This window comes from Equus caballus, chromosome 5, assembly GCF_041296265.1.
Source record: "Equus caballus isolate H_3958 breed thoroughbred chromosome 5, TB-T2T, whole genome shotgun sequence".
NCBI lineage: Eukaryota > Metazoa > Chordata > Mammalia > Perissodactyla > Equidae > Equus > Equus caballus.
This window is the reverse complement of record NC_091688.1, coordinates 41740269-41754137: the sequence shown is the minus strand read 5'-3', so window position 1 is coordinate 41754137 and position 13869 is coordinate 41740269. Positions and strand designations below refer to the sequence as shown.

General features: G+C 51.3%; 1 protein-coding gene across 6 annotated transcripts in view; it reads right to left on the bottom strand.

Moving 5' to 3' along the window:
- Window positions 1-13869, bottom strand: part of KCNN3 (potassium calcium-activated channel subfamily N member 3) — a 187685-nt gene that overhangs the window by 114150 nt on the left and 59666 nt on the right. For all 6 annotated transcript variants that reach the window (XM_070268082.1, XM_005610065.4, XM_023641077.2 and 3 more), the window contains exon 2: window positions 2598-2693. In XM_070268082.1, coding sequence (XP_070124183.1) covers window positions 2598-2693 — 96 coding nt within the window. The remainder of the gene's footprint in view (window positions 1-2597; window positions 2694-13869) is intronic.

Below are 13869 nucleotides of genomic sequence, written 5' to 3'. Positions count from 1 at the left end.
GCCCAAACTCTGCCCATCTCCCTCTGGGAGGAGAAGGTCCAGCTACATGCAGAAGGAACATTACTGGAAAGGTAAGAGGCACAGAGGGAGCCAGGTACTGGTGACTCCTCACATGATAGTGGGCCAGGTAGGATAAGGGGCTGAGTGACGGGAGCTGAGGGTGTAGGCAGGGCTGGGCCAGGGCGGGGAGGAAGTCCAGCCACCTGCTAGTGCGGGCAGTCATGAGAGTGACCATGTGGTGGGCCCAGCTTGTGCATGGATGAGGCCCAGCTGGAAGCAGTGGGGCAGAGGCCACAGGAAAGGCACCAGTTTCCATTTCATGAAAGCCCACTCTGTACTCTGTACTGTTACGAACCCGCCGGAGTTCAGCGAAGCAGGTGATATGCCTCCCATACTTCAGATGGGGAAACTGAGGCCCAGAGACATTGTTACTGGCCCAAGGTCATTCAGGCTGAAGTGCGAGCCGGGATTCAGTGCCACTGATGTCCCTTTGTTTCTCCAAACTGTGAGTGCCGGACAAGATAAGTTACTAACATAGCATCCTCCACTGCCCACAAGTAGGGCAAAGCAGAGATTGGCTGTGAGCTGAGCATGGGATAAGGGTGCCCAGCTAAGTGCTGGCCTGTCAGCAACATGGCCCTGCTGCTAGGCCAGAACTGAGGTCACAACTGAAGCTGGGCGGGATCAGGCCTGAGAGCTAGGGCTGCAGGCCCTGGGCTGGGAATGAGGACCCCAAGAGAATCAGAGGGAGGGACACCTGGCTCTTCCAGCCACAGTGCCTGGAACAGAGAGAAGCAGCAGCGAGGCCCAGTGGACCCATAGTGTGGGGCTGAGGCTGGGACTGCTCCTCTTCCTCACCCGCCCTCAAGGCTGCATCGCAGCTGAGCTTTATGATTCTGCCTTTTTCCTTTGGCCTGTGTGATACCTTCTGCACAGATGAGCATGACACATAGTAATACGGACTCCCTTTAGATGAGGACATGGGGGCTCAGAGGGTTTAAGGGACTACCTGGGTCCCATGGCTGGTTTGGGTGGGGTGGAACCTGGCCTGGAGCTCAGACTGTGACTCCTGGTCCTATCTTGGTTCCTTGCCCCTGACCCTCCTACCCAGACTCCTGGCTCCTTTGTGGGGCTGACTGGACAATGGTCTGGATTCAAGACCCCTCACTCTGTCCAGTTCAGACTCCACGTTGGCAGCTGCTCAGTGGCGTCTGGAACTCTTAGCCCTCAGAACACAACCTCTGTCTGAGCACGTGTGACCCTCTGAGAGTAAAGAGTCCCAGCCGTCGAGATTAGTGGCCTCCGGTCATCGAGAGCCTGGAGCCCTGCCAAAGTGGCCTGGAGCCAAGGCTTCTGCATCCAGCCAGCCACAGTAGCCCCTGGACACTCAGCAGGAAAGCAGACCACTCTCTAGGAGGAGAAGGTGCCCACACCTGCATCTGTCTGTGTCACCACTCTGCCCCGAAAATGCCGAGTAACAAAAGGGGAGAGATTTTAATAGTGGTTTACAGTTTACAGGGCACTTTCTTGTACACTCCTCATTCCATCCTTATAACAACCCACAAAAGGTGAATAAAACCCCCTATGTTCCAGATGAAGAAAGGTTCACATGTTCCAGCCCGCAAAGGTCACAGGACTGGCCAAAGACACACCGTGAGAAGAGGTCATGGCCGAGACTTGACCCTGGTTTTTCTGACTCTGAGTTCTGGTCTGCATCAATTTCTTGCCTGCTGCCCAGATGTGGATCTATCTGTGCTCCTCTAGCCAAAGGACAGGGATTATTTCCAGATTCTCATAAGTGTGAGAAAAAACATCTGGATATTTTAGAAATACTCAGGTCCCCAGTGGAGCAGGTCAGCCTGAAGCGCCGGGTGATGGGGGAGACCCATTGTCAGGAGGGAGGCTGCAGATCTGCTCACTCCTGCCTGCCCGTCCCAACCCAGGTCGAACCATCCTCCCTACGTCAGCCAAACTGGAAGTGTACCTCGGGGGCCCAGCCAATATTTCTCTGGGTGCCAAGTCACTCCTGGGCAGCAAGAAACAGTGGCCTCTTTGACCACAGCAGACATCTCTTCTATCTAGAAAATGACTCCTCCCAGCCTGGCAGGGTCCACGGGGGATAAAGTCTACACCACTCAGAAATATAGATGCCTGGTGGTATTTGTGTGCGTGTGTGTGTGTGTGCGTGTGTGTATAGGGGGACACGAGGCAGGTCTCCCTCACAGCGGTGGGGTTGGGGGGAAGGAGTTCAGTGGCTCAAGTTCAGAAAGGATCCAGGAAATCATAGAAACTCACAGCACAATGGGGCTAAATGAGGATCGTGCTCAGGACTGCCCCCAAATCATGAAGCCACGTTTGCCTCTGGCATCCCCAAATGAAGATAATGTCACACAGTTGTTGTAAAGCCACGGGGCAGCCTCACAGTTCCCTCTCCCATGAGGGTCCAAACCGGAAGAGAAGAGCCACCATCTGGGACATGGCGTAAAATCTCTAGAGTCTTTGCTTGTGCAGTGGGTTTGGGGGTGGGGACAGGCTCAGCCCGGAGCAAAGTGAAAGGAGTGGCCGGTGCGTGAAGGGCTGAGGGCCAGGGCACCTACCTGGACTTCACGCGTGTGATAGGCGATGATCAGACCCAAAAGGATGATGGTGGACAGACTGATAAGGCATTTCAGGGCCAACGAAAACATGGAATCCTGCAGGAGAAACAGAAAGAGAGAATTAGGGAGGGCCAGGAATGGGGCATCTCATTTCACTCTGAGGACACAGAAAGGGGAAGGAGAGGGAGCGATGCAGGGACTGTCACCAGCCCCTCCTGGGAGCCGATAAGGCACGAAGTTAGCCTGAGACACAAAACACTCGGGCTGGGCCCTGGGCCGGCTCGGGCTCAGCAGCTGCCCCCGAGCCTCTGTTTTCTAGGGTGAAATTGTATTTGCATTCCTGGGATGAGCTCTACTTGGGCATCATGTATTGTGTTTGTTACACATGGCTAGATTCAGTTTGCTGATGTGTTGTTTAGAATTTTGCCTCCATGCTCATAAGTCATTTGAACATAATTCCTTTTTGTGCCGCTATTATATGTTTGGACATCAATACAGAGCCAGCTCAGGCCTCTCTTTTCTCTTAACAAACCTGGACCAGAGGATTCCGGAGGCCCCTTCCATCTCTGACAATGCAGAGTTCTTCTAGAAATGAATTCCAACGTCTCGACCGCTGCTCTCATCTCCTGTTTCAGGCCAAGAGCAGGGAGGGAGGCAAGGATGGCAGAGGAGCTCCTGGAGAGAGACGTGGGCCGAGCAGGGAGCAGAGGGGGTCCTGGGCAGGAGAAGGGCCCCGAGGGTCCCTCCTGATGAGGATGGGGAAGGCGGGGTGAGCCACTTGGCCTTCATTACAGTCTTCCAGCCCCAGGGCAGCTTAGAGAACCCACGTGGCTAGCAGCCTGCACTCTGGGCCAGGCCACCCAGTTCAAACCCTGACACTGCCACTTGCTAGGCGACCTCAGACTGCTTTCTCCACCTCTCTGTGCTCACTTGCTTCATGAGTCAGACAGGGATAACATTAGTACCTGCCTCATGGGGCTGCTGAGAAAAATAAAGGAATTCCTATATGTAAAGTGCCTAGACCAGTGCCTGGCTGTCTAAGAGTTGGCTACTACTATATTTTCCTTCACATCCTCTACCAATTCAGGGCATCCAGGTCTAGGACTCGATCCCTTCTTGGGCATTTGGAAGCCAGGAAGTAGAGATGGCTCCCAGTCCCACAGGAAGACGGGAACACAGCCCTGAGCAAAGGTAGCAGAGGAGAGCCAGGCAGCACTTCTGAGCACTCACCTGTGGTGGCCCCGCGTGTCCTGAGAGATGCATGCAGCAAAAGAAACAGTCCCTGTGCTGCCGTAGCTGGTGATCATAACAGCGCCTGACTCCCGTAACGCACCTTACCATGTACAAGGTGGTTTCACGTATTGGTTCCCATCCATCCTTAGGCCAGCCCTTGGCCTCTATCCCAGCTTTACAGATATTGCGGGCAGAAGCTCAGAGGCATGACTGGCTTGTGCCAGAGTTCAAAGCCAGGGCCTCTGACTCCCAGCCTAGAGCACCACCCACAAGCCCTCAGGCCCACTCTCCAAACAGAGGGAAACAGAGTAGAAACGTGAGACGTGTCCATTTAAACAGACTCGAATGACACATAAGACAATAACAGAAGGTATTTCAAAGATAAGATATGATTAATTGCCAAGTGAAACCTACAACGGAGTGGGGTGCAGGGCTCAAGGTTGGGAGACATCACTGTCCAAAAAAGTTTTCAGAGACAGAGTGAGAGGTGGCCGAGATCCCCAGGGTCAGGCGGTGGTGTCCAATATGGCAACCGCTAGAATGAGTGGAGGGCTTGGACTTGAACCAGGACTTCCTGACGCCCGAGTCCATGCTCTCAACAACCCTCTGCCAGCTGAGATGGAAAGAAAGCAGCTCTCCCTGGTGTCTGTCAAGCTCCCATTCATTTATTTGATGCAGTTATTCGGGCCCACTGTGTGCCAGGCACAAGCTAACACTGTGGATCCAAGGGAGAACTAATGAAGGAGCTCATTCATTCATTCTTTCTTTCATGACAATTTCAGGCACTTCTCATTTCTTGAGCACCTACTACATATCCAACAGTGTGCTAGATGCTGTAGGGTATTTATAGAGAGTCCCTGCCCACAAGAAGCTTCCAATGTGGCTTATACAGAAACTCCATTTCTACACCGTGCAGGGTCCTCCAGCTGTGGGGAAAAGTCTCTCCATCTGGTGCTACCCAGACCGCGGTCTAAACATAAGCCACTTTTCATTTAGCCTCTTCCATGTTCTGCAGTTTAATGAAGAGCGGCCTGCAACCATTTACTCAGCACACATGGATAGAGGTGTCTGAGGCGGGGCTGGTGCCGTGCAGCTCCAACCACAGCAACAAACAAAAACAGAACACAGTTCTGGCCCTCAAGAAGGTTCCAGTCTTTGACATTAACTACTTGATGCCTGAAATACCACCCAAACCACAGACCTAGATGAGGCTGAAGACAGCAAGCAGTGAATTCAAGGATGCTCAGACTGTTTCAGGATAAGACAAACCTCCCTACAGGAATCAACTGGGGACAACTCACATGATTCTGAGCCAGAAATGACCATAACTTTCTTCTCAAAGGGGTCTGAAGGCATCTGGGGAGCATCACGCCTCCCCAGGGGAGAGTTTGGGGTCAGCTGCACATTTCAACCTCTAATTTATTTCTTTTGGCAGGAATGAACTGAAACCAGAATCCAAGTCTATTTCCATCATTTTTAGAGGAAGAGGTGAAGGAAAGGGGCCAGATGCTGTCTCCTCTCCTTTGAGTCTCTTCCTTTTGTTCTAAAACTCAAAGCCTTTACGTAAGCGGCAACTCTCACCTGCTTGTTGGTTTTGGCCAGCGCAGCCTTCTTGGCCAGCTCCAGCCCCATGGGAGACGAGCTGTGCGCCGGGTCAGCGGAGACAGTTGCTCCTTTGCAGATCTCCCTGCCTTCTCTATCACATATCAATACAAAAACAAACCATCAACCATTTTTTAATAGCTGGAAAACATGTCAAAGAAGACTGCCTGGACTACAGATGTTTTCTGTTTGTTGAAATGTTGCATTATCATCTTTTCTTTGCTGCCTAAACTCCAATGAAGCTTGAAATTGATATGGTTCTTTGGGTGACGGCAGTGACTCAGGGCTGGCTAATTAGTCGCCATACGCCACGTGGCAGGGGGTCCTGCCACACCTGCTCTGCTCCTACTCACCCCCATCCAAGGGCCTAAAGGGACGCACAGGCCTGGGAGGGAGTCCTGTGGTCAACTGGTCAACCCTCGTCCCCTGCAACACAGAATTTTTCAACAAAAGAGTAATAATCTTTAATATACAGGAATGTTTAAAGCCATTTATTCCTAAGTGTCCAAAAATATTAGAGTGCTTAAGTAAATTTGAGCACATCCAGTGATGGAACACCATGTAGCCACTTAAAACCATTTCTGTAGAAAATATCTGGGGACCTAAGGAAAGGTTCACGATGTGATAGCAAGTGAAACCCCCAGAGCCCAAAGCCGTATACATGGTATATTTCCAATTATTTTTAAATTGTTTGCTTCTTTAGTGTAAATAAAAGGCTGTGAAAATATATCAAATATGCCAAGGTAGTGGAGTGTTTTTCTTATTGTTGATTTTCTTTTCCCCCAAAATGTCTTCAACGAGAATATACTATTTTTATAATTGGAAAAACTTGTATCATTTTTCTTTAAATCTGAGCCCTGGACTGCTAGAAAGAGACATCCACGTGGGTGGAGGGATTCACCCTGGTGACATGGCAAGTGCCCTGCCTTGGCTGGTGGTCGGAAATCGCGAGAGCCTCCAGCCCATCCCTTTCACGGGGCTGAAGGACACGAGGCTCCAGTCTTCTAAGTACCATTTCATTTACTCGACGCCCGTTTCCTAGCATCCTGCTATAAAGTGTCAGGGTACTCTATCACAGCACGAGATTCTACCCTCCTGTCAGGTAGGGACTAGGGCCGTTTCTGACCCCGGGGCTGTGTAGAGAGAGGCAAACACCTCAGATGACCATTGCTCTTCATTTGACGCCCAGTCCACGAGAATCCAGGCAATGCTACATCTATAGTGTATTACCTCTGTTGCTCTGAGTACAACTGGGGTTTAATAAGTGCTCCTTGAAACTACATAATAATGGTACTTTCATTTTTACCTGACTTTTATTGAGTACCAACTGTGTAGAGGTCCCAGACTAGGCTGTCTACACATTTTATCTCGACTCCTCACCTTACAGTAGAGGTTATACTGTCTCCATTTTACTGATAAAGAAACTGAGGGGGCTGGCCCCGTGGCAGAGTGGTTGGGTTCCTGCGCTCTGCTGCGGCGGCCCAGGGTTTCGCGGGTCGGGATCCTGGGCGCAGTCATGGCACCGCTGGTCTAGGCCATGCTGAGGTGGCGTCCCATATACCACAACTGGAAGGACCCACAACTACAAATGTACAACTAAAGGGGCTGGCCCCGTGGCCGAGTGGTTAAGTTCGTGCACTCTGCTGCAGGCGGCCCAGTGTTTCGTTGGTTTGAATCCTGGGTGGGGACATGGCACTGCTCATCAAACCACGCTGAGGCAGCGTCCCACATGCCACAATTAGAAGGACCCACAACAAAGAATATACAACTATGTACCAGGGGGCTTTGGGGAGAAAAAGGTAAAAAAAAAAAACTGAGGATCAGAAAGACAGAGTGATTTTTCCAAGGTCACACAACTAGCCCAGATTTTACCTGTATATCAGAGTTTTCTATAGACCATGCTTTCCCCCTCAACCCTGCCTTCACAATGAACTAGGCTCCCTTATGAGACAGTGAGTTCCTGTCATCCTAGTACAGGCTGGCTATGCCACCACAGGTGCTGCAGAGGAGATTCCTAGCAGGGTAGGAGGGTGGACCACATTCCTGCAAGATGGCCCCATCCATGCGGTCCCTGTTCTGCGCCAGGCTATGAGCCAGCCCTTCCCAGGTCTGTGATTTCTCATTGATGACATAAATCTGTAATAAAGCACTACTGTAGGGGCTTACCATGCACCATGGGCATCATCAACCCACTTTTACAGAGGAGGAAACAGACTCCACGAACACAGTCAACCAAAGGCAAAGTCAGGATTGAAGAATCCAGGATTTACTCCCGATCCGTCTGCCTGCAGGTTCCGTGACCCACCGGTTCCCCAGCACCCCCCACCCTGCCGGTCATGCCTTGCTGGCCTCCGTTTCCACAGTGAGGCTTGTCAGAACCGCTCCAGCCCTTCCTCCCCCGAGCCTGTGCAGAGTGTGTTCCCTGGCTTCTGAGCCAGGTGCATAAATTGTCCTCCTGGCCCGCCTTGTAGCTTCCAAAGACAGGCCAGAACTGTAATGATTATGGTAGATCTTCCCAGAGACTTTGAAGTTCTAAATGTGTTTTATTGTTTGGAACATTTGGAAATAACAGAAAACTGTGCTTGCAGGCAGAGTCCTGAAATATCAGCTTAACCAGGTACGAAAGTGCAGGTGCCTCCCCCACCCAAGCTGATACCCCCAAATGTGTGTGTGTGTGTCCCCACATATGTGGTCCATTCATGATGTTTGTCACTGGCTGGAAACCCCACAGGGGAAGGGGTGATACCATCTAAAGTCTGTATTCACTGAATTAAGATCTACATTTTGTGCAGTTCAATTTGGGAAATAATTGATTTAGAAATCTTTTCTGTTATAAGGTCAACTTTTCCTTCAATTTCATGGAAAGGCTCCAAAATTGATTGATATTCAGCATCAGCTTAATACTGTGGCTCTGTAATGGTTGTCCTAATTAGACACTCTCACTAATTAATGCTATGCAAATTAAAACCAGCCCCCCTCCACTGGAGGGGAGGCCGCATTCCCAGTTGCTGTTCTCCGTGGAGACGCAGCTTCTTCCCTCAACCTGGTGCTTGCACGTCGGTGCCGAGGCCCTGCCTTCTCCTTTCCTCCGCTCTCATTCGGCTGCTTTCTCAGGATCTCTCCATCTCATCCACTCTGCACATCTTTTGCCCTCATGCTCACCTTGTAGCTCAGGCTCATCCTCCCAGGTTGAGCTGCCTGATTTAAGCACAGTCACGGCTCCTACTGGCATCCTCAGAGCGACCATCCAGCCTGGCTCCAACTAGCAGTCAGCCACTAGAATCCTATTTTGGTCCTTCACGGTCCAGAGTGGAATCACTCAGACCCTCTGCACCCTTGGAGTGTCCAACTTGAGAGCAGGAGAAACAGGTGAAATATCACAGTGAGATGGGAGGGGGACCCTGGAGGCCCCAGAGGGCACCTGGATCTCTAACAGGCCTAAGAAGAGAGAAGTTCCAAGAACCCGGGACACGTCTAACCAAGAGGGCTCTGGAGCTGGGCCCTGGGCTTGGCATCCAGGGGCCCACGGGGTCTCGGCCTCCTCTGCGGTGAATGCCGGGCTTTGGACAGGTCACGTCACTCTTCTAGGCCTCTGCCCCCGAGTAAAATGAGACTCTTGGATCAAATAGTCCGTGAAGTTCAGCTAAGCCTAATGGCCGACGGCACCAGGCACACACTGGCCATGACACACACACAGGTCACAGGGACACTCCAAATATTTCTTTCTTTTTTTTCCTTTTCCCAAGCATTTCTATACATGATGAAATTGCAGGTGGGAAACAGTCAACAGCCAAACTCACTCATGCCATCTTCTCCTCGATCAGAATGAGGTAACAGGATTTGAAATCAAAAGACCAGAATTCAAGTCATGTCTTTGCCACTTACTAGCTGTGTGACACTGGACCTGTCACTTACCCTCTCTGGACCTCTGTTTCCTTCTCGGCAAGCCTGGTCTAACAGGACCTACTCTCACTATACTCACAGGTATTGGGGGATGAAGTGAAATAATGTATACGAAAAAACTCATTCTTTTTTCACACAAAGAAAAGCTCACATTCTCTTGTAGCCAAACACCTTTTCTCTTCTCACAGATGTCAGCGCAGGTAAACTCAGCTGGTCCTCAGTTGGGGGCTGCTGAATGCACTTCCAATATCAGCGCTGTAGGGTTACAACAGTTTACAAGGATGCTCCCAGGCATTTCAGAAAGACACCTCTGGCAGTCTGCAGCAGGCCCAACACTCATTCACCCATTCAGTCACGCTATAAGTATTCACTGAGCACTTAACTATGCCCAGGCCCTGAGCTGGGTACTTGCAAAATGCCAGGGAGTCCCCCACCCCTTCCACCCACGGCCTGCTGAGCCTGACTCCCACCAGGCAGATGAGGCGCAGGTGAGCAGGGCCTGGAGGAGGGGTCGGGCTGGGACAGTCAGAACCGGGCAGGAAGCCCAGGCTGAGAAAGAAGACCTGCAAGTAGCTCCTTGAATGAACAGGGCATGACAAGGACCAGAGGAGGTGACCATAGAGAGGCAACTGAACCTGAACTTGACCCTACATCCTGAATGTGCGGTGAGGAGTGCAGACTAACCCAAGGGCAAAGAGGGCGCCTTCTCGCCAAAGATGCTACTTGCTGAGGACGCAGGCTCCCCACACGGCTGTGCAGTGGGGAGGGCATCGACCTTCTCCTGCCACACCCACCAGAGCTGAGCACGAAGCCTGGGTACCAGAGACCAGGCTTCAGGCACCTTCTTCCCTTCCTGAGCCCACTGTGTAGGTGAGGGCATGTCTTTATTAGGCCCCAGGGGCTGGAGGTGGGGCTGAACATCCTGCTGCCCTTTCTGCAGCCGAGTCACCTTTCACGTGGAGCTTCTGCTCTGGCTCCCCCACCCCGCGGCTGGGGATGCATGAGGTGTATTCCCAGTGGGCAGAGAGCTGAGGCTAAATCATCCACATTCTCCTTCCTGTCTCCAACGCTGGCAGGGACATTATGAGCCAGCTGACCAGGGCCAGGAGCAGGGATCGGATCTACACCCCTGAGAAGATGGCTTCTCGGAGCCCCGTCCTCAGTCCTTGGATCCTGATAGCCACCATCTCAGCAGGGAGATCTGTTCCCTGCCTAGATGCTACACAGGATAACCTTGGCACCAAGAACCCCACTAGCCTGCCCTGGGCCCCTCACCTAGCGTCACCCTGTCAGCCACTCCCCGCGCTGGGGTGATGGAGCACTTATCACCATCTAAGCCCCGTTTACCCGCTGGTGTTGCTGGCTCTCTCACCCGCCGGAACGGGAGCCCCAGAAGGGCAGGATTCGTCAATTTCCTTTGTCCACCTCTACGCCTCAGGCCTAGGACATTATTCGGCACCTAGTAGGTCAATAAATATTAGCTGAACGTTGAGCATCTGAATGAAGGGAACCAAATGAGAGATGTATCAAGCAGATAGACACTTCCATCCTGAACTTCCAAACACATGAAAACTAAAGGGACATGAGAAAAAGAACAGCTAACATTTATCGTGCGCTCCCCATGGGCCAAGCACTGTTGTAATTGCTTTAGATCCTCAGAACGACCTCACTGGAGGCCCAGGGAGGTTCAGTCACTTATCCATTGTCCCCAAGCGAGGAAGAGGAGGAGGACAGATTCAAATCCAGGCAAGTCAGACCTAAAAGACTGGTCTCTCCACCCAGTGAATCCCATGACACGCAGATGTCAGTCATCGGAACATCACCCTTCCAAGCCCAGCCTTCCCAGGGGGACTAACACCTTATCTTGCCCGCTCCCTGATGAGGCCCCAGTCAAGTCACCATTAAACCTCGGTCACTTACTAGCATGACAGGCTGTGAGCAGCCTGAGGTCAGGGCTGGGGATATGCATCCTCGCTGCAAGTGTGCCTGAGACCGGGCCTGGTGTGGGGAGGGCAGGCCGGAAATGCTTGTGGAGTGAAGGGAGCCAATGGTCCCAAAATAAAACTCATCAAGTCAAGTTGGCCTGGGGCATTTCTCTGTGGCCCTCCACTCTGTCACTCCCAGGAGGAGATGGAACCTGATGTCTGAGGGACATCATGCACTTAATAACAAGGGCATTCGGGTCTGAGCAGACGGTGGCCTGGTAATGCTTAGTGAAGCTAGCAGGCTGACCAGGACACCAATTAAGAGGAAGTGATCCCCCCCAGGCCCTGGCTCTCCTGCTGTGCGATGCCCTAAGGAAGGGAAAAAAGGTTATTTGGGAGACCATGCTACCAAAATATCAAGTCAGATGGGTCACCCCTAAGGCCACAAACATAATTCCAATTAAGGAGATGGTTCCCTTTACAAGATCTGAGCAGAGGGGAACTGGCATATCATGAATTCTCTACTGCATGCTTGCTTATGATTTATTTTCCTGCCCCATTTACAACATTGGCAAAGATCCCATGCAATTCAATCAAATTTTTTATTACATGCTTGTCATGTGCCAGGCACTGTGCCGAGTCTGGGAGGTAGAAATACACATGAGGAGATCTTTCTAAGGCAGTTTGGTGCTTCCTGCTCATAGGGTAGCCAAAAGGTTGCCCACCTAGGACTCTTCTGGACACAAAGTAAGCACTTAACAAATGTCTGCTGGGTGAATGGATGTGGACGGGTAAACACAGCCTCAAATTGTAACTTTATACCAAGGCAGAATGAAACCAGAGGGGGTTGTATCCTCCCACCCCGTCAGGGAGTATGAGGGTGGCATGGAAGCCTGCCAGGCACAAACAGTCCCGGCCTTCTAGAACTGAGGGCCCCACCCCAGAACAATTACATCAGAATCTCTGCAGGTGAGGCCTGGGCACTGACATTTTAAAAAATATTTCAGCGATTCTGATGTGCAGGCCAGGGATGAGAACTGCTGCCCTAAAGGCACAAGAAAGAAGCTCAGAAGGCTCAGGTCACCATCATAGCTTTGAGGAGACACCGTCAAACAGGCAACACACAAGCAGTGGAGCCCCAGAATCCTGGAGTTAAAAGGAAACTTAAAAGCCATCTAATTAAATGGCCCTTGACTCTCCTCTGTAAGATTCCTGGCATGGGGTCTTCCAGTCTTTGCTTGATTACCTCCAGGGACAAGGAACTCACTTCCTCTCAAGGCAGCCCATCTCTACTTTGGAAGGCTCTGACTTTTTCAAAGATCTGGCTTCAGTTTTCTCAGGTGCTTAGCCCCCAGTAAAGCTAAACAAGCAAACGCCTCTGTGAAGCCTCGCTCTGACCTTGGCATCATGGATGCCTACACCAAAGTCCTTGACAAGTGAGCCCCTCCCCAAGACAAACACCCATAGAAATACAGAACACCAGGCCTGGAGGCACCCTTGGAGATCAGTCAGTCCCCCACCCTTCGTTCTGCATGAGGACACTGAGGCCCAGTGAGGGTGGCTCATCCCTATCAAACATTAACCTGTGCTGAAGCAAATCTGAGAACCTGGGTATTGGGGGCTGCCAGGCCTATGGTCATGGGGTAGATATTCCTGCCCACCCTGTCTTCCCTATTAATAAAAATAGAATGACCCTGAATTTATCTGTTCTCCAAAAGCCTACATCCCTATCCTGGAAGTCACCTCCATACCTCTCACAGGCACTCTATTTCCTCCTCCAATAAACAATCTGCTCCCGATTACCTTTCATCCTCCTCTGCTTGTGGAATGTGAGTGCTCTTGGCCAGCCAGCAATTACGTTACTCTTGTGTGTCAAAAAGCCCCTGAAGCCTTCTCCAGCTTTAATGAACGCATACCTGTCACCATGCAGCTTATTCTGAAGGTCCCGAGCCACACCCTCATCTCGGGAGAGGCACACGCTGAAGGTCCCCTGTCCCAGCCCCAACATCCACCCTGGCAGCCTGGGGCTCTCGAGTTACCAAGAACCACTAACCTCTACTCTCCCTTAGCTGTGGCAGAGCCCTGCTGGAAAGTGGCTCAGTTTGCCAACACCGTGAAGGGGGGTCCTTGCAAATATCCACGGCTCCCCTCACCAAGACCATGGTCCCCATATTCCCTTCAGCTTCTTTCTCCAGAAGCCCCCATTTTCTTAAATGTTCTAGAACGTTTGAAACAAGTAATTGTGCTTTCTGGATGGCTTCCTTTGAAGCAGTTTTATTTTCTTTTATTAAAACCTATCTGACCCCTAAACCAATAAAACAGCAGGAAATCACTTGTTCTGCAGAAAGCTGTGTGTGCACACTGGGTTTCTGGCTAGAACTGAAACAGCCCAGTCCCGGGCTTCTCTCTCCCCATCCTGCCCCATGACACACACCAGACTCCCAGGGTTTCTGGAGGGGCTGTGGTCAACCAGTTGCAAGGAACTGGGTAAATGCATCTTCAGATGGATATAACTTGAAATAAGAATGTTGATTCGCATCACCTGACAGCCACAGAGAAGCACGTTAGTTTTAAAGACACAAAGTGAGGCCTACAGACCCCACCTTCAC